The 20,195-nt window shown below is 30.4% G+C and overlaps 3 protein-coding genes across 13 annotated transcripts; 2 read left to right on the top strand and 1 right to left on the bottom strand.

Annotated features, from left to right (window-relative positions):
* Positions 1–3,210: 3,210 nt before the first annotated feature.
* LOC115243041 (WW domain-containing adapter protein with coiled-coil homolog) lies at positions 3,211–12,401 on the bottom strand. 9 transcript variants are annotated; one of them, XM_029819706.1, is made up of 12 exons: positions 12,291–12,401; positions 11,202–11,235; positions 9,152–9,392; positions 8,745–8,830; positions 7,958–8,038; positions 7,356–7,554; positions 6,537–6,881; positions 5,967–6,193; positions 5,263–5,404; positions 4,540–4,766; positions 4,329–4,456; positions 3,211–4,218 (listed from the first exon to the last, which is right to left on the bottom strand). In XM_029819706.1, exons 3-12 carry the CDS (start codon positions 9,315–9,317, stop codon positions 4,140–4,142), a joined length of 1,680 nt encoding a protein of 559 aa, XP_029675566.1. In that variant the 5' UTR covers positions 9,318–9,392; positions 11,202–11,235; positions 12,291–12,401; the 3' UTR covers positions 3,211–4,139. The 9 variants fall into 9 exon arrangements, with proteins under 9 accessions (XP_029675566.1, XP_029675563.1, XP_029675562.1 ...); XM_029819703.1 differs by lacking the exon at positions 12,291–12,401 and adding an exon at positions 11,600–12,246 and having other exon boundaries at positions 5,263–5,401; XM_029819702.1 differs by lacking the exon at positions 12,291–12,401 and adding an exon at positions 11,600–12,021.
* A 1,240-nt stretch (positions 12,402–13,641) lies between these two features.
* Positions 13,642–14,834, top strand: LOC115243042. The gene is made up of 4 exons (XM_029819710.1): positions 13,642–13,993; positions 14,063–14,303; positions 14,475–14,592; positions 14,675–14,834. Exons 1-4 carry the CDS (start codon positions 13,978–13,980, stop codon positions 14,804–14,806), a joined length of 507 nt encoding a protein of 168 aa, XP_029675570.1. The 5' UTR covers positions 13,642–13,977; the 3' UTR covers positions 14,807–14,834.
* Positions 14,835–14,874: 40 nt separating this feature from the next.
* On the top strand, positions 14,875–18,076 carry LOC115243040. 3 transcript variants are annotated; one of them, XM_029819698.1, is made up of 4 exons: positions 14,875–14,950; positions 15,054–15,477; positions 15,814–17,630; positions 17,703–18,076. In XM_029819698.1, exons 1-3 carry the CDS (start codon positions 14,910–14,912, stop codon positions 17,599–17,601), a joined length of 2,253 nt encoding a protein of 750 aa, XP_029675558.1. In that variant the 5' UTR covers positions 14,875–14,909; the 3' UTR covers positions 17,602–17,630; positions 17,703–18,076. The 3 variants fall into 3 exon arrangements, with proteins under 3 accessions (XP_029675558.1, XP_029675559.1, XP_029675556.1); XM_029819699.1 differs by having other exon boundaries at positions 15,808–17,472; XM_029819696.1 differs by having other exon boundaries at positions 15,808–17,630.
* The last annotated feature ends 2,119 nt before the right edge of the window (positions 18,077–20,195 follow it).

Genomic DNA, 20,195 nt, shown 5'->3' with positions numbered 1-20,195 from the left:
CAAAACAAAGGTATTGTAATTAATGGTAGAGTGAGGCTGCGCTGAGATATGTCTGTGCTGCTGTCTTACACTGTGAACATTCTCTGTTGAGGCTGTGTCGTCCATTTGTCTATGAATAGACAAATTTCCAAATTAATATATCGAATATATTGCCTATGAAAAGGCAATATCTTTATATTAAATTTCGCGTATATATATGGCCTTATAAATACATAATGAACGTATGACGTAGATGTATTAACGACTATAAGGCAAATCGTATTGGACTTGTTTTATAGCTTTATATGCTCTCCATTCTAATATGTTTGCATAAATATCCGAAGAGTACTGCATTAAAAACGTTCAACAATAGATATGTAACATCTTATGAATGATGGAATTTCTCACTTTGATATCCACATATTTTTATTGGATTGTAATATTACCATGTGTGTATTATTATATATAAAATCATTAGTATTATTATTGTGTTGACAACTGAAAAGAAGATAGTTTTAATATGTTTTTCTTGACTACATATGATGTTCTTAGTACAAATCTTTTGCTAATAAATCAACTATATATTTTTTTTTGTATTAAAAAAGAATGTATATGTGAAAATTTATGTTTTTACATTAAAAATTATATAAAATCTTTTCGTTATAAAATAACAATGAAAGCTATGTATCTTAAAATGTGTCGTATTATTGCCACATTGGTTAAAGGATTGATTACTTCGTTTAGAATCTGAAAACAAAAAGATTTATATTTTTAGAAAGTGCATGAATGGAATTATAAAAATATACGTATAAATTAAAAAAAATAGAACATTATTGCAAAATTATTACAAGCTGCTGATAAAATGAAATTTCGCCAAAAGAAAAGGGCAAATTTTGAAGCTTTTCTTGCGCATAAAATATGTAAAAATATCCGCGTATACGTGTGTTAAACGATAATTATATTCATATAGAGTCTATAAAAAAATACATATCCTTTTTATTTCAGATTATCTTTATCGAAGTATAATCTCTGAGATAGTACGACAATAGCATGGTAAGATGTATAGTTTTAATATACATCACTATTTTTGAACAAAATTACATTATATATTTATATAATTTTATATATAAAGCATTCTCTTAAAATATATATAATCTATATATCAACAAGATATTTTTATTAAAAACATTATCTTGTCAAGAACATTCTTTTTCTTTCTTTTCGGATTTTTATTGGATTCTTATTGTGACATTTACACTTTAATAGAGATGTTAAAATTTACAATGATTGTTTTTGTGTTGTATTTTTATGCGCCATGGGATGTTACAACATGTCAAATATTCCGAGGCCTTATTATAATCTTAGTCCATTGAAAATCATGCATTGTATTGAATTTTTCTAAATATCTGTAATGATTCTATCAAAGATGTATTAAGCAATTACCTAATGGGATTCAGAAATGAGGGAGTTTGTTATGAAATAAATCCAATGACTGACTGTAATTAAATAAAATAATATGTAGGAGAATGTTCACTGTATGCTTCAGGTGCTATGGGAATGTCGTTGCATTCTCATGACATGATATAACATTAGTTAATATTATGAAAAGCACATCGGTGTTTCTCAACCGATGAATCATAGAACAATTCGAAAGCGATTTGTTATAATATGTAATGCAAAGTGTATAAAAAAGCCATCTTTATTCGTACAAGCAAAGTTGACAAAATACGCTAATAGCGCGGTTGAATCTCACCTTTATCTTTTTTATTATTATTATTATTATTATTGCATCAAAAATGTATATACAATATCTTCAAATCTGTAAATTTTATTTCTTTAAGACGATACATTAAATACATTTGATTTTACAGAATATACAGGTAAAATGTAAGCGATGTCAATAATACTCGCAATAATAACAACAACAACAAATATATATATATATATATATATATGAGGAATTCTTTTGTGGACCAGAAAAATGCAAAGAATAATTGTTACTGTTTCGATTCTTTATCTTTATTGAATAAAGGTGACATCAAGTTGCCTTAATGGATAGCTCTTGTAACACTCAGGAGCTACTTGGAGCTTGTGTTGAGAAACACCGTGATAGATACGTTAACATTATTACGAATACTATTCTTAATACTAATCTCTGTTTATCTATAATGATTATATAATTATGCATATAATAATTATATAATTATCTAACTATGTGTATAATTATATATATGATTATACACGTAATAATCATGTAATTATATAATTATATTAGGATAATATAAAAAATACTAAAATTAAAAACGACGAGGTTAATTAATTTTTTGGTTATAGTTTTATTTCATATTTAGGAAAAAAAAGTATATAAAGAGGGCATTTAGTAAAATGATTTGAACTAAAGAATTTTATATAGCTTGTGCACACACACATATATACACATATTATAATATACAATAAAATAATTAAAAATTATTAATTCTCTGGTATACAGAAGAAAAATTATAAAAACATGTGCAAATCCATATTAAAATTCTTTGGGTCGAAAAATAATCTAGAGATGGACATAAATTTACAACATAAATTCGGTCGCTTTATTCCAATGTTCAAGATAAAGTATATTTTATGGGATGTTTTTTTTTTTTTTTTTTTTTTTTTTTGTCATTTTGTTTTAATCCTGTAAGTAGTAGGATTGCTCCTTGACAGTTCCTCAAAGAAATATACAAAATAAGAGATAAATATTGTGAATTATTGTATCACATTCGTGGTTTTCGACAATATATACACATATATATACACACACACACACATATATATCACTCTACAAACTGTTATAATGATCTATTTCAAAAGATAAGATAATTTTCAACAATACGATACGCAAACAATTCGTTTTGGACATTTTTCAGTAGAGTATGAATCATTTAATATATTCCTTCCATTTCTTGCAGAAAATATATATGTATATTCTGCAAGAAATGTATATATACAATTCAATTAAATAAGTTACAGTAAAAAATGTTCGAAATACCTCATTAAAGGATTCCTTAACAATATAGTCCCTTACATAACAATTACAATTTGCGTTATTATTGACTATTCCATATACAGTACAATGTTTATCCAACAACACATCAAGATTATGAATATAACAGATTATCCTTATTTGTTTTTTCATTTAATATATAGTTATGTAGGAAATTACAAATAAAGTAAAACAAATTATCTGTAATTGTAATATAAAAAATGCATATGTTTATTTTTTAGATCCACAGTTTTGATACAATAATATGTTCTTACTAACTCAAAAAATTTGACATACATAAAATTTTGTCATTCGCAAATAATAGTACTCACTCTGATTCTGCTATTTACACGTTAAGAGTTAAATGATGGCTATTTAATCTAAAGATTTCATCACTGCTATATACTTTTTAATTACATGATGTAAATAGAAGAGCATGTATATAACAATATATCAATACATGCTCAGCGATGATACATTCTATTATGTCAAGAAACCCTGTGTAATAAAATGATTGGAGATCGAACACAAATCTGGATATAAAACATATAAATCCCTATTGTATTTTTAATGTATTTAATGTAAATTTTTAAAAATAATTCTTAACAAAAAAAGAATTCGGGAGATTAGGTAAGTGAGACTATGGCGATAAAGAACTGTATTAAAACTTGTGGCACGAATTTTATTCCGAGATTTACAACAAAAATGTTTCAACTAGTTAAAATGCCGCTTAATCTGGGGATATGAAACATTGACACGTATAACATAGGTAAATACAAGACGATGTGGACAATTCAGATATACAATTCAGCAGTTTGCATTGAACTGATAAAATTGATTCGTTTTTCTATTCACTTAGTGTTGTGTTTGCGACTTGGATAGGCCTGCTGTGCTTCTCAGAGAGGTGGATTCACTAATAATAAATTTATTCATTAGTTAAGACTCATTGGCTGTTAACTGGAACAGCCGATCCTCTCTGAGCAGCCCATGTTCATTTGCTATTATATCACTTCTATTACGATATTATAATTTAGGTACAATCTTAATTATTCAATATTAATGAGAATATTAATAATCATGTTTTATTTTTGCTTGAATTATAGATTTTAATTATAATTATTTTATAAAGATTCTTACACTAAGAATCATCAGACATGAAGGAATTTTGGGATTTTAATTCCTCCAGTGTTCGAATTTGTTGACGGAGGAATAATATCCTAAAATGACAAATAAATAAACGAGATAATATAAAGAGTTAAGAGAACGTTTGTATTGTTTTATGTAGCACTTATTAAATGGTCGATAACGGGATAAATGAGATACTTACCTTTGTTCCTGCAACGTTGCCTGGATTTCTGTCAGCCTCACTATCGATCGTGCCGTTTTCAACTCTGCAGACACTCTCGTACATTGTAAACTGCCCATTGTGTGTGCTTCCTCACTAAGTTTCTGTGCCTGAACAAAATTATTTAATTAATTAATAAGAAAAAATTCTTCAGTAACATCAAGAATCTTTATCTAAGAAATCAGATTTCTACCTGTTTTTCGAGAATATCGGCGGGAAAGGCACGCACATGTTGCGTCAAATCTTCCCGATAATGATTAGCGAGCGATGGTGTTAAAGAAGGTGTTAGGGGAGGCTGCACTCTAGATAATGCCTGTAAACCTCCTGTATTACTTAAATTCCCAAGGGACCCTAGTGTACTGAGACTCTGCAATGAACTCAGCCCTTGTACTCCGGAATTTGTTCCCCCAGGACTCGTTACTATAAAAAGACGAAGACAATATATATTTTTTAAAAATGTTTGGAAATAAAAAAAGAATATTTATGAAAGTAAAGGATTTTAATTTTAGTATCTAGAATATATTTGTGAGTATATGCATGTTTGTGAGTGTATTTATGTATACACATTATGTATTTCTTTTTCAGTTTAAATCTTTTATTAATTTTATGATTCTTACTGATGTCAATAGAACCAAGCATTACATTTTACTTGATTAACCAGCTGTTCTAAATTTAATTTTGATATTATGAAAAAAGGCAAAATAAGTACATCATGAAAAAATCTTGTAATAAAAATTTATGATTGTGATTTTACAAATACCATAAAAAATGCGAAGTGGGTATTTATTTGTGAAATAAACTACATAAACTATACAATGCTAAATGATTTAAGTACTGAGCAAGATAAAGGCAGATCGAACATAAAGACTAACAAAATGCTATTATCTTATTGATATAAGTTTAAAAAAGAACTTACATTTTCGCGCGTCAATGCAATCCTGGGTTTCTGAATGTGTAGGAGTAGGTGGACCCTCGCTGGTAATATTGCCACTTGTATCAACTTTTAGTGGAACCATCACATCACTTCCACTATTACTTCGGTCTCCACTAGCAGACTGCTACATAAAAGCGAAAAGCAAATAACATTATGGGTGTCGTTCGTGTATGTTCAAAACAAGGAAAGATATTATATTGTATTGTCCAAAAAACCTAGATATACTTTTGATTATAACTATTAAAGACTAAAAATGCTAAAGAAAAAGATCACCAGCATTATAATAATGCTTGAGCATTGATAGTGTTTTTAAAATTAAACAGTGCCGACAAATAATAATCTAAATTAATAACAAAACTCTACGTTTGTAATTTTAACTAAATTATTTAAAATGAAAATATAAAGTTTAATTATACATATGTATATATATAATTATTATATATAGAAGATTAAAAACATATGAAACAATATAATTTTTCCCGAAACTCTGAGCAAAGATAAATCTCATATTTAATAGAGTTGATAAAAAGACATTTAGTAAGTGTTAGACTCACTGTATATTAAAAAAAAAATAAATAAATAAATAAATACTTTTTACGTCATATATATTTGCATGCGTTGCTGGACATGAAGATATATAACACGTTATTCATATTAGCAAAGCTCAAGCGATCTTATTTTCTTACTTGTCGAGATAGCAAGATGGCTGTTTGAATTGTCTGTAATGCTTTCTGTGGAGTGATATCTGGTTGTTCTTTATTGCCGGTGATTTGCGATAGAAGTTTCGGGAGATTTGCCAGTGACACCGGTGGTCCTGGGGCGTTACTGTTTCCCTGTTGTTGCGTGGGCGAACTAAGTTTTCCAGCAGCCTGCGGTGTTGTTGACGGTGGATGTGATGTTAATCGAGGTAATGCTGACAAGAACACAAAATAAACAATATTAAAAATTTCTACAGATCATATGAAATGTTAAAGCTCGAAAAAATATAATATATATGCACATCTTAAAAAATAGTGATTTTAGAAAGAAATGTTTGAGACAAATGTAAAAGAAGCTTCCAAAAAATTATAATGTAATTAAATTACAAAATTGATTATCGTTACAATATTCGAAAATAATATCCAGAATATGAAATCCAATCAATTCTTTTATTTCAAACCTTATATTTTATAAAATTATTTTTCTAAAATTAATATCTAGAGAAGGAAATAATTACTATATTTACATGCCTCGTTTTATAAATGTAAAGAACGTACCAGTGGCCAAGAGAACAGGGCCCTGTGGCAGTGGATCGTGAGCGCAGGATGATGTCACGGGTTCCGAAGTAGGTGTGGAATCGCCTGGTGAGATATCCATATCCTGGGCCTGACGTTCCACACTAGCTTCCTCTCTACAGGATTCTCTTTCTCGTTCGCGTTCTCGTTCCCTTTCTCGTTCCTTTTCCCGTTCCCTTTCCCTTGCTGAAGCATCTTCCCTGTTACTGCTACTGCTACTCCCGCCACACGCGCTCCAGTATTCTCGTTTGTCAGACTGTCGCGACGATTTACCATCTCGCACACTGCTACTGCTATTCGATCGCGAGTTGGAATGTTTATCATGACCTATGCAGAAAAATTTCAGATTTTGAAAACATACATTTGATATAACGAAGCCAACGAAAATTGCTTTATACCAATATTAAAAATATTAATTGTGTGTGTGAAATATGGATTTAATATAATTGTTCCTCAATCTTTTTAAAAATAGCATACAAATTTAATATAAATTTTTTTGTTATTCAAATCAATGAACATAGTGTAACAAAACAAATCATGTATTATGTATATTTTAATTCAAGATGGTAATAATGAAGGTAATAAATTCATATTACATTCATAAAAAGAGTTTTTTATAATGTGTCTAAATTATAAATATAAAATATCCATCTCACACAAAAAGACCTATAATTTATTGATTCATTTCTTATTTTAACATAGAATTTGTTTTATTCCATATTTCTTTCATTTTATATCTAATTTTCATTCACTATTTAATATTTTAGGCATATTTAATAATTAAGAAAATTAAGTACATACTTGACCTAGAAGAATAGTCACTAGACTGGCGTTGACGATTATCAGTCCGATTGATCCACTCCCGTGGTTTTTCCCACTGAGAAACTTCTGTCTTGCAATTGTAGTAATACTTCTTTCCTGATGAACTCATGTGTTCCGACCAATCTCCAAACCTTGCTGTACGTTCCATTGCACCTCCTCGCTCATCACCACGTTTATCCTAAACAGACTGTTCTAAAATTTCTGGAAACGATTGAATAGATGGAAAGTATTTACATTAATTCCAAAAGTAGTTCGAAAAGTTGAAGTGATATTCGTCCATATTCTTGAGGTTATTATCATATTGTGTGTATGATTATCACATTTTTCACAGATGCACACACAATAATTTTGTAAATTAAAATAATAAATAAAAATTTTTATAGAAACTCTTTCTCAGCATGTTGATATATAACAATTAATTTTAAATTTTTAGTGGATTGATTAAATGTACATTAATTATGCTACTATCATGAATAGGTAAAAAAGTAAATAATATTATTTTATCTTTTATATAAATTGGAAATTTGGAATTTATGATTAATACGCACTAATATAAATAAATATAATTATAAGACACTGACCTGACAGGAATTATGTGATGGTTTTCTCTGGGATGAAGATTCTCTTGATGAATTTGATGATAATTTTATGGGATGTAAGATCTATATATAGAGACGTAAATAAATATTATTTTTCATAATAGTGCGTGCCTTGCAAATAAGATACATTTAACCCAATAAAGACACGCAATATTCTTATATGCATATTAAAAATGCTTCTCTTTTAAAAAGGTTTTAAATATATTTGTAGATACTAAATTTTTCTTTTTAGGACTGTGACCATACACGAATTATCTAACAGTCCATTGGTACACAAAAAGAAAGGGAAATGTTTTTTGTAAAATCAGATATATTATAAATGTATACACAAACACACACGTACATGCCAAAGAAATATATATCTATTTTGCATTATATATATATATATGTTATATAAAAACTGCATATATATTTGCAGTTTATACATATTTAAAATCTTCCAAAAACAAAAAATTCTTGCACCTTAAAAATTGCTAGCTCTCTCTTAATATATTTCATATTATAAATTTAATTTAATAATATTTAATTAAATTTCATGCTTATCATATACAGTAAATAAAAAACAGATGAATGTTTAATAAATGAAGATTGATCATAGATTTAATGTAACATTTACTGTATCATAATATTTGTTCTTTTTAGTTTTGAAGTAGTTTCGAGACATCATAATATGATTGTCATATATCAGGCTCAGAGAAATTACCTGTCTTATAATCATATTTTTTAAATTATAATAATCATTAAATTATATATTAATATAGATACATACCTCCCCACTACTCCTATCATGGTTGGTCCTGTGTTCCGAATCCCTGCTCTCACGGCTTCTCTTGTCTTTTGGGGATCGTGCACAATCTACACATATGCAAGCAAGCATGTTACAGCTGAAAATGTTAAGAGATAATTTTGTTTTTGTACTGAAAAAAAAAAGAGAAGGAGATGAGATTCTAGACAAATAAAACAAGGATTGTTATATTTACATTATAACACAATATCATTTACTTATACTTTATACATAACAATTGCTATATACAACAGTGTATATATTCAACAATATTCAAAAATATTATGCTTTTCTTGCTACATTTTTTTATCTACTTTAGTTTTTACTAAATAAAATATGATTCTATTTAGTAAAATATTGAGAGAGAAGATAGCAAAACAAAAGTTATTTACCGGAATACTTGTCCCTAGAAGAGGATAATTTATAGTCTCTATTTTCTCTCTCCTTCTTGTAAAGAGGCTTGGATGTGTAATTCCGAGGGCTGTCCCGGTCCGTCCCCATGCCCATTCCCAAGCTGCCTGCTGGACTGTAAGAGTTACCATTTGGAGAATCGCGCATACGCCCCTCGTAGCGACCATCCGACGATGTGGTCGAGGAGGAATAGCCACCCTTAGAACTGCTGTACTTTGCGTTCTATAATCAGATTATTAACAATATAAACAAGAGATTATATAAATAATTCAGGTACAGAAGATTGCTTACTTCTAGAATTGCTTTTCTCATCGTGTATATACAAGATTATTATTAAAAATGTTATCAAACATTATAGGTTCAACTTCGGAATAACTGTTTTGGTTTAGTGGTCTGCAAGGATCTGTATATATGAGAAAGCATTGTTATGGTAAAAGTGAAATTAAATATCGATAGTTTTATAAAACCTTTGATTCTTCTACAGAATTCATCGGCTATGTTTCTATAGAATCGCCAGTGATTATTATTCACCTACTTATTTTTATATTTCTCATGTTAATAAAAATTATAACACGAGTACTTCTTAATATTACATCATAAAAATAAATATTTTGAAGAATATTGGAAACTTTTTTTTCCAAGTCCAAAGAAACTAACAGACAATTTCACGATTATTACATTTATAGTAATTAGAGATATATCAAAATGCTGAAAAAACTATCGAAACGAGAAGAAAACTGGGATGAAATATTTAATGAAATAGCACTTAAATATTCTTGAAGCACATTTATCTGCTAGAATAAATTATTGATTTTTTGAAAAGTGAGGTTATGTTTACAAGATTAGCAGGCATTCTTTGATATCAGACGTAAAAACAATTGGCGATATTCTGATTAATTACTATTCTTCTCATCTCGTATGATTAAATTCAAGTAACGATACGCGAGCATGCATACTTAATTGTTAATTTTACTTAGCATAAATGATATATGAATCAAGAGAGAACACCACAATCAATTAATGAAAAAACCATGGAAAGTCCTCTCTACAATTAATTATTAGTTTAATCATAATTTTACCCAAAGTATCTAAACATGAATTATTATTCGAATCGCGATGACACGTCTAATGGAACGAACACGTACATACATATCCATGGAAACATTGCCATTCGCCGAAATGTCACTTGTCAAAGCTGAGATTCTTCTCGTCTACCAAGCTCGTCGTCTTGAAACGCGCGGATCGAGCCTTGAGCACAATATATACATCAAATTGCCAGCGATTAAGCTAATCGAGACTATTCGATGTTGACCCGGTGAACGATCGAAGCTTACGTGCTGAGAGACCGAGAGAAAATTAAGATACCGAAAAAAAAAAAAAAAAAAAAAAAAAAAAAAAAAAAAAGAAGAAAAGAAAAGAAAAAGATAGAATCGTGACGAGACGACGATGAGCCTGACAGGACGAGTATACGTGCGGAAGAAAACCAAATAATTCTCGCGGGGAGATGAATGCGAGCGTCTGGATTTCGCCTCGATGAAACGCCGCGTCGTCGGGATGATGTGTCGTCGAGCGCGCGTTATCGATTCTACGTCCGCGACCGCGAGTTTTCCTTTGCAAGAAAGAATATAAAAAAAAAAAAAAAAAAAAAAAAAAAAAAAAAAGAGGGCAACGGCGGGCCGTCGTGCGTGTCCCGCCCGCTCGCGCGCGACCCGACGCCAGCTGAGAAACGAATACGAACTTTGATGCTCTCCCGCACGGAAGAGTGTTGTCACTGCGGCTCGTATCCTCCGCGCGAGAACCGGGACGATCTCATCTTTCTATCTTTCTCTTTCGTCGGACGCGCAACGACGCGTAATCGCGGGCGAAAATAATGCGTGCTGTCCGACGACGACGAAGCGAGGACGAGGACGACGACGACGACGACGACGACGATGACGAGTGACGTGAGGTTGCCTGTGTAAGAGAAATTCTTACACCCCCCTCCGTACCCCCGATCCATCAATCGTTGCGGCGGTAGCAGATATTATTTACCTGATAGGGATGGGCCTGGTGCTTTTCGAAGTACCTGGAATCATAAGACAACGAACCGTGAGTGAGGGAGGTCGTGGCGCGATGTCCGCCGCCGCGGTCGTTTCCACGGGGAACGGCGCCAGAACGGATTCCCATCGTTGTGGAAATTCGTGGAAACGTCGTACGGCGGATGAGTGGCAGTGAGTGTTACGATGCGTGTGTGCGGTTGAACGAGTCGTACGGACGAATGGACGGATCGTCGATGACGAGAGGTGAGGCGAGTTTAGCGGAGAGAGCGAGAGAGAAATATACAGACAGTGAGAAAGGAGTGAGCGGGAGAGAGAAAGAAGGAAGGAAAGAGAGAGAGAGAGAGAGAGGTTGGTCGTGTCAGTATCGGGTATTTGACGGCAGAGCCCTACCCATCGCTGATCCTTTGCGGTTTCCTCGCATGCATTACCATCAATGCCAGTGTCTGTGGGAAATTCGCGGCCTCGGATGTTCCCTTTTCGGTCGGTCAATGTCATAAGAACAACATTAACGCTTATTTAGCAGTTAACTTTCTTTCTACCCGGACGCCATGTCACATACGTGCTCGGCCGCTGCCGTGCGCGCCGGCATCCTAGACGAAGCGCTCGTGTCACGACGCGCAAGCGACCGACGATGGTGGGAGATGGGAGATTTCGGCTACATTCAGGGACGTGGAAGCATACACGGCCAATATCGTTCTTATAAAATCCATAAATATTATAATGGCGATAAACTAAACTTGTTTCGTTCACAAAGCACACACACAATTTGTTTTATATAAAATGTATAAATATAGCACGATAATATAAACATATCTAATGATGTGACATAAATCATAAAGTTTAATAATCCATATCGCACTTTAGTATTAAATGCAATTGTCAACGATGATTGTTAACATAAGACGTGTCGCGAACTGAATCATAATCTGTCAATTTTCTGCAAACACGCAATCACCATAAAAAAATTACGCTTTATTTTTACGAGAACGATCTGATTTAACTCTGAAAATATTTTCCGTAACGTCCAGCACACGCGAAAGAGAATTCTATTGCAAGTTACATAAATAAAATTGACACGTACCTGACCACGGATGTTTTGCGAAAATTCGCGCGATCTACATTCACGGCGGCGTTTCAGCAGACGACGACGCGAGGCACTGTGTTCCGTCGTTTGCGCCCGTACAATCATAGCCGCAAAGAAAGATCTTCGTATATGTAAAAAAAGTGCGTCGCGTGTGCTTTTGGCCGACAGATGGCGCACCGCGACCTGAGTATTATCCAGCGTTGTAAACGGGCTCCCGTTTTCGCGCATGCGCGTTGAATGTGGTATCACTGAAGTAGTTAAATCTTATGAAATGAGGTCCTGTGCATGACCCCCGTTTAATCGTTTTTAAAAGTTATTTAGAAGTTTTTGGTAATCATAAATAAAAATATGAAATAAAAAAATAATATGCGCACGAATTATATTATTAATTTATTTACTTACGTAACTACTTGACCCGTCCTTTGCAAAATCCCGCCAAAACTAAAGTACCCATCACATACGTGACTGTAATCGCTGTCGTTACGTCGCGCATGCGCGAAAATGGGAGTCCATCTAATAACACTGGTGTCTGGTGTCATCGTCGTCGCCAGTCGATTACGAACAAACGCGTCTTGCTCGCTCATTTAATAATCACGAATCGAAGATGCTGTGGTTCTTTGAAAAGTCAACTTAGCACTATCGTATGTAATATACGGAAAGCGGCCGCCGGGCGTAGTGTTCGTCGTAATAATTCTGACGCAAGCAACTCGGAAGAGACACCGGCCAGGAAGAGAACTTGCTCGCGTCCGAGAAGGATCTCCACATTTCTCCCACTTCGTGGGAGGCACGACAGGTCGTCGTTATGGCAAATTCGCGATAAGCATTGTAAGACGGATGTTCTTTCTTTCTCCCCCTTTCCCTTCAGGCAGTTTAAGATCGCCTCTCTTATCTTTTGCCGCGAACAAGAACCAAGAACACGAGAGTCCTCCGTACATCTCTCACGCGAAGATGACGTATATCACAGTGATATTAATATCCGTACATCTGTCGTAGTGATATTAATGTTCGCGTCTGATACAATTTCTAAAACAGAGCAATTGTTTAAACTTGTGAAGCGTCTTTCATATTTTTTTTTTCTTACTACTATTCTGCTTTTAATAATTTGGCTTTTTTGATAATTATTTTGTATCATGCATTCATACAAATAAATGATCCGATATATAATAGCTGCTATTTTGTAGTTTGAAATATTTATGTATTTTTTATTTTATGCATTATATATATTAAATGTAGATATATATGTGACAAGAGAATCATAGTTCACATGAAATACACTCGAAAAAAAAAAAAAAAAAGAAAGAAAAAGAAAAAAACATTGTAAATATAAGTTCTTGATATTGCAAATTTCTTTATAAATTAATATTATATTTGAATTGTGTATATATTTTATTATTTATACAAATTATTTATAATTATAACAGTCAATATAATTATATGTCTTAAGTTTTCTGCATAATAAACTTAATTTGATTAGTATATTTGCTCATTAGATACAATTATATTATTAAAAATAAAATGCAAATTTAAAATATTGAATATCGACAAATTTTCTAATTTTTATGCTATGTATAATACAGATCTTGTAACATAAAAAAAAAAAAGAATTACTTTTAATATTCTTCATAATAACGTATTTTTGATACAAATATCACGAATTTTCTTATTTTGTTTAAACTATTATAAAATGAGAATTTTATCGGGTAATATATCTCTCTTTTCAATAATTAATTATTAAGATAATTTGCAATACTGACAAGATATAATTACAGAGAACTTGCATCATAAAGAAACTACAAAGGAAGATATCATGGATACAATTTTTATGTGCGAAAATAGCAAAAATACAAAAGAACGTTCAAAACCTCAACAACTGGAAGATAAAACAGTCAATGATAATAATGCGATTGAAGAAGCCTTTCCGTGGTTACTAGAATTCAATAAAATTGTATGTTCATCTACAGGAAATAGGAGTTATCGACATCTCGAACGATTGCTTTTATTCTATACCCAGTGAGATCATCATTTACATTAGTTAACCAAAGCTAATATAATATTTCTTTATTAAATATATCTTTCATTGCTTTTTTACAAGTAGAAATTTCACATATATACAAGTTGGCAGTTGGATTTAGGAAAAATATACAAGATATGTAATATGATTTGTGATTACATATATTTCAGGAATGTTCTTTCTAGTGTGAAAGCAAGCAATGTTAAGTGTAGCGATGCAATTAATTTAAAAAACAATATTAATAATATATTAATATTCTTTCACTTATATTGGCTTGATATAAAACAGGTACTATATGTTTTAATTATTCTTTATTATTTTTGTAAAATTGGTATAAAAGTTATATGATGTAATTATTATTTTTATTCAGGAGATAGCTGATCATAGTTTATATTTAAATAAAATGTCAGCGTTATTAAGTGTATATATAGATATGGAAACTTCCAGACAAGAAATTGTAAAGATTTTTGCAGCGTTGTATATATACTTAAGTAAGTATTAACAAAAAACTGATTTCTTATACAAACCAATTATGCCGATATTATGCTTATTGTACCTAACATTAAATTGCTTACAGCTTCAGGGTATTACTTAGAATTAAACATATGACGGAAAAATATACACAAATTTATAATCATATATTTATGTATGTAAATATTTCCTTTAACACATTACATTACAATAAACAAATTTGTTTATTAATTATATAAGATATTAAAGTAATGTAGGACATCATATTTACTACACAGGAAGAGCTTCTCTAATCTCAAGATAAAAACGACGTCTTTAACCGATGTAGCTTATATCCGATATTTGTTCGCCTTTAAAATGTGGAAAAAAATGGAAAAACTTTCTGATAAAAAAGAAGAAATTGACAAATTAGCTCTAATGCTGCTAGGACCGCGTATGCCAAAATTGCGAGATGAATTATTAAAATTTGTGCCTAGACCACCGAAGATTCAGAAGAATGAAACACTATGGTTATTAAGATCAAATTTATTTGAAATGCATAAACATTTCCTACTATTTGAAGATGAAATGGATAAACATTTTCTACTACTTGAAGATAAAATGGATAAATATTCCCTACTACTTGAAGACAAAATTGATAATTGTGCAGATTTACAATGTACCAAAGTGGTTTCTGTTGATCAGAACTGTTTAAAATCTCAGGTAATGTAATTCAATTAAAATTTCTTTATTTTGAATATAAAAAAGGGAATAGGACTAATAAAAGCCGAGCGCAGTAAATAAATGCATTTATCTTGTATAAAAACAGTTTCTGAAGATGGTTCAAAGGACGAACTGAAACATTCACTATTATTAAAGAGAGTTTGTACACTCGGCTCTTATTAGCTGTATTTCCTCCAATTGTTTTATATTCAGTATATCAGAGCATTTTTGGTTTTTACTTCTTGATTTTGTTTCAAGTTATTTGTATGTGTAAATTTTTGCATTTGTTATACAATAATAATGTAGATACATGAAATAATACTTTTTCAGAAACAGATGAGTTTGTTACATCGGAGCAATTCTAACAGGAGCATTCTTACATCTAATCGAGAAGTAAATAAAGACTATTTAAATGGTTTGCAGAACGATAATATGCCACTAGGTATTAACCGAAATAAATCTTTAAAACAAACTCATTTACAAAAAAAGAAAAGGAGTGGCCTTAAATCATTGAAAGAGATAAGAGAAAAATCAGGGGAACCTCAGGTTATTGATTTAACTGGAGACGATGAAAGCGTTCCTTGCAAAATAAAAAAAAGTTCTAATAGAGACAGCAAAAGCACAGTCGAAAAAGTTTGTCTGGAGCATAAACCTATTCCTAACAACAAAATGAGTAATAGTACAGAAAGTTATACTTCAATTAGCAACAGGCCTTCATTAAATAATATCTACCATGAAAATCATCAAAAAAGTGGACATTTAAATGTAATAAAGAATCAAGGGAATAATATGTATCCAGAATTTGTGAAAGAGAATGAGACACAATTTGATTATAATTCGCATTACATAAAGTCGTCAATGTTTGTTGATCAGGATATTAAAGAGTTCAACGTTACAACAAATGTGTTGAAAGAAAGTAAACCAGAAAATCATCATGCTATATCATCACATATGACATATATGACAGGAAATGCAACAGACTTATACAACAATATAATGACGCAAAATAAGGAGACATTAACTTCTCAGGAAGAAAGTGTCATACCTTTATTGAAGGACATAATACCTTTATTGAAGCTGTGCCAAAATGATATTGTGGATCAGCATTCTTTCAAGCAGGAAATACCAATAAGCACGAATTGTAATACAACACAAAAATCATACAACATATGTTGGGAAACGATGCCACGTGATATTAAATATCTTAGAATACAAAAATTGAAATCTATAAACAATCATAATTCACAAGTTACAGATTATTTTATTACATGTCATCAAGGTAACAAATATGAAGATTGTTGTACGAAAAGTGATTGTAAACCATTTGTGTTTCCTAACAATAATGATAGTACCGCACAAGAACATAATACATTTACTGATAATAAGAATGATGTCAAACTATCTTGCAACACAAAAATAATTTACATCATTTTACCCAAATATAATTTACATCAATTACACAAATATAATTTGCTAACAAATATAAGCGATTGTAACGCACACTACGTTGCGCATCATATTGATGATATCGTTATCATGACGTGTTGTGACATGCACGCTGAAAAAATAATGCAATGTCTATATAATTCTAATGACATGTATACTACATTCACCAAAGATCAAATTGTAGGGTCGTCACTAAATGATCAGAATGTCAATCTTGATAATAAAAGAAAATATGATTATGGACATGGTTCCAAACATTCCGAAACTACGATAACTACAATAAAAACACAACAAGAAAGAAGCGATTGCGATACTTCGATGTCAAATGATCGATTACATCTTTCTGAACGTTTTCTTTCTAATATAGATTTTATAGATATGGATTCAAAAGAAGCTAATGAAATAATGAAGAATTGTATAAACGATTCTGAAAATATCAGTTTCCTGCACAACCCAATTGAAATTTTGGAAAGTCTGGAAAACATTGTGTCGAAAGAAACCACCGACTTTCTCCTATCTTCGAAACAGTCTCCATTTGAATTAGATAATGTACATACAAATACATTTTTAAGGGAAAAGGACATTTTATGCAATAATCAAAACAATGCTATTAATAGTAATGTAAATCCGATAGCCTTCCATTTGAATAATATAACAACCGATAACACCTTTCTGTGATTATCAGTCAAATCTGATAAGTTTAATATGTTAGTAAATCACACAATAAGTTTCAATCCAATGTTTTGTAATATTAACTAATTCAAATATCGCTCTTTCAGGTTTCAAGGAGCCATGGAATTTCGCCGTAATCAAGCGTTTTTATGTTTGCGAGAGAGATATTGAAGGCTTTTTCATATCCCGAGGAGAGAATAGGCTAAACCAATCTTTGAATGAATTTTGCGCTTCCAAGAATATGTCTCATCAAATTTACTTACAAATTATTTAACGTCACAAAGCAAAAAGATTCTGCCTCAACATTATACATAAAATATATATTTTCATCCTCGGATAGTCCTGATGGCCTTTCAATTAAGTTCTAATAAGATGGTTAATTCAAAATTCAAGATCATATAGTCTGTAAAGACCAAACTAAAGAGCAAGCTGTCGCACACAGATGTAATAAGTTATTATTTATTAAAGAAGCACACATCCACTTCATCTGTTGAAGAAAGGGATTGTAACAACAGTTTTAACAAAACGTTCTGATGGTTACCAAAAAGTTTGTCTTGAAAAATTTCAAGTCTCCTGAGAAATGGACTCTAAATCAATTCTCTAAAAAATTTTCCACTTCTGAATATATTCACTGAGAACTGCCAATAAATCGCTTAATATCGTATGAAGAATATTCTTGCTTGGAACATCACACGCATATAGAATATGATATATAACTGAGAAACCATAGACCATAAGTTAATAAATATCACTAAGAAGTAGACTCAGATGTATTGAATTATCGCCTACTGAAGAAACACCTGAGAAGAGAAAGAGAATCGCACATCTACGATTTTGCTTCTTCTAGATGCTAGCAAGGTTGTCTATTAAATAAATCAGTATGATGCTCAAAAAAGATTTTTCTTTCTGCAATGTGAAAGGTAATTTAATTATAAGTCCTTAATATTATAATATATTTCATTATTATATATTGTTTACATATTTATAAAATTTGTAACATCAAAGAAGAGTATCAAGAACATCTCTGAAGAACATCTCTTATCATCTTTTTGTATCACAAAAAATATACTTTAAAAATCTTATCATATAGAGAAACTTAGCTACAAAATTATGAAGAATTTTCTAAAATGTCAATATTTATATTTAATATTATTTGTTGAATTACACAAATAATCACGTTAAATAATATAATGATAATACATATTAAAAATTAAATATAAAACTATAATGATTATAATAATATATAAAACAAATGTAAAATATCTAAAACGTTATCTTATTGAACAAATTAAATTTTATTTATGTTTAAGAAATAAGAATTTTTAATGTGCCAAGATTTGTATTTTGTACAGGAAGCAATCTTCACATTTAGTATGTATAGACATTGTTTTGTGATACTTGAAACGTGATATTTGTTTATTACATTTGTATTATATCACATACACATTTCACTAAATTATTATGAGATTTTTAAATTATTTGTCTAAAGATAATATAAATTATAATTTTAATTGTATGGATAAGAGAGAAACGCATATTTTTGAACATAAAATGTATGTATATGAGGATGCAACACACATAATTATAAATTCAATATGTGTTGTATCCATTAAAAATCTCATATAGATATTAAGTAATATTTTATTTTATTTTATTTTTGATAATCACATCACATATGTCATTCTACGATTTGATATGAATTTATATAATATTTATTATTAATTTTTTATTTTATTTACAGAATTTGTATATAGAAGAAAAAGAAAAATAATGCAGTGGGTGAGTGTAACCTATATTAGATTATATAAAATGTCTCATTCTAAAATTCTGCTATCTCTTCATAGATGAATGATTTAGATTTGCAAAAACATCTTTAAAGTGAATATTGACATAAATATATTAAAGAGAATCTAAAAAAGAGAGAGAGAGAGAGAGAAAGAGACAATCGTAAAAAGTTAGTTTTGGAATACATAATAAATGTTTTAATTATATCTTCATAAATATATTGGTATTTACAATTAGTACTATCAAGCCTCCATCTAGACACTAGATTCTTTTTTAGAGATAGCGAGTTTTGGTGTGAGGACTCATATGTGTTACAGCCTTTTGCGGTCTGAACTTTTTAATGAAAATATATATTTCAAATTCGAATTATTCTTATAGTGGGAGTATATTTAAAGAGAAAAGAATTATTCTATATTTAAAACATTTTTAGATATGCTTATAAATAAAAGATATATAAATATATCTATCCAGGATATTTTCTTTGGATTTTATTGTGAATTAGGATATTTAATGTAAATGATTGTATATAACAGAATCGTCGACCGCAAAGGCCTAAAGGTAATAAAAAAATTATGTTTACTACTTGCATTTATTACAGTGTGATCGTTTATAATCCTGAAGAAGTCCACAATTTTTAACTAGTTGCATAATGCAAGGTCTCATAACTTGACGATTGAAATAAAATTTGAACATACTGATGAGATACTGAAAATCACTATCAACATCTTGATAGCTCCCAGGTTATTAATATTGAGTGTGTGTGTATATATGTGTATATATATATATATATATATATATATATATATATATATATA

This window comes from Formica exsecta, unplaced genomic scaffold, assembly GCF_003651465.1.
Source record: "Formica exsecta isolate Colony F162 unplaced genomic scaffold, ASM365146v1 scaffold672, whole genome shotgun sequence".
NCBI classification, from domain to species: domain Eukaryota; kingdom Metazoa; phylum Arthropoda; class Insecta; order Hymenoptera; family Formicidae; genus Formica; species Formica exsecta.
This window is presented reverse-complemented; position numbering and strand designations above follow the sequence as displayed.

Bases quoted from the DNA above. Each gene is read 5' to 3' on its own strand.
- LOC115243042 (XM_029819710.1), top strand. The intron at 14,304-14,474 runs GTGAGATCATCA...CATATATTTCAG, and splicing joins TTGCTTTTATTCTATACCCA to GAATGTTCTTTCTAGTGTGA. The intron at 14,593-14,674 runs GTACTATATGTT...ATTTTTATTCAG, and splicing joins ATTGGCTTGATATAAAACAG to GAGATAGCTGATCATAGTTT.
- LOC115243041 (XM_029819700.1), bottom strand. From the start codon at position 11,336: ATGGGAATCCGTTCTGGCGCCGTTCCCCGTGGAAACGACCGCGGCGGC. The intron at 5,405-5,966 runs GTAAGAAAATAA...GCTTTTATGTAG, and splicing joins CCATCTTGCTATCTCGACAA to CAGTCTGCTAGTGGAGACCG. The intron at 4,457-4,539 runs GTAGAAATCTGA...AATTTTGTTCAG, and splicing joins CCGATATTCTCGAAAAACAG to GCACAGAAACTTAGTGAGGA.
- LOC115243040 (XM_029819696.1), top strand. From the start codon at position 14,910: ATGACGGAAAAATATACACAAATTTATAATCATATATTTAT. The intron at 14,951-15,053 runs GTATGTAAATAT...TTTACTACACAG, and splicing joins ATTTATAATCATATATTTAT to GAAGAGCTTCTCTAATCTCA. The intron at 15,478-15,807 runs GTAATGTAATTC...ATACTTTTTCAG, and splicing joins AGAACTGTTTAAAATCTCAG to AAACAGATGAGTTTGTTACA.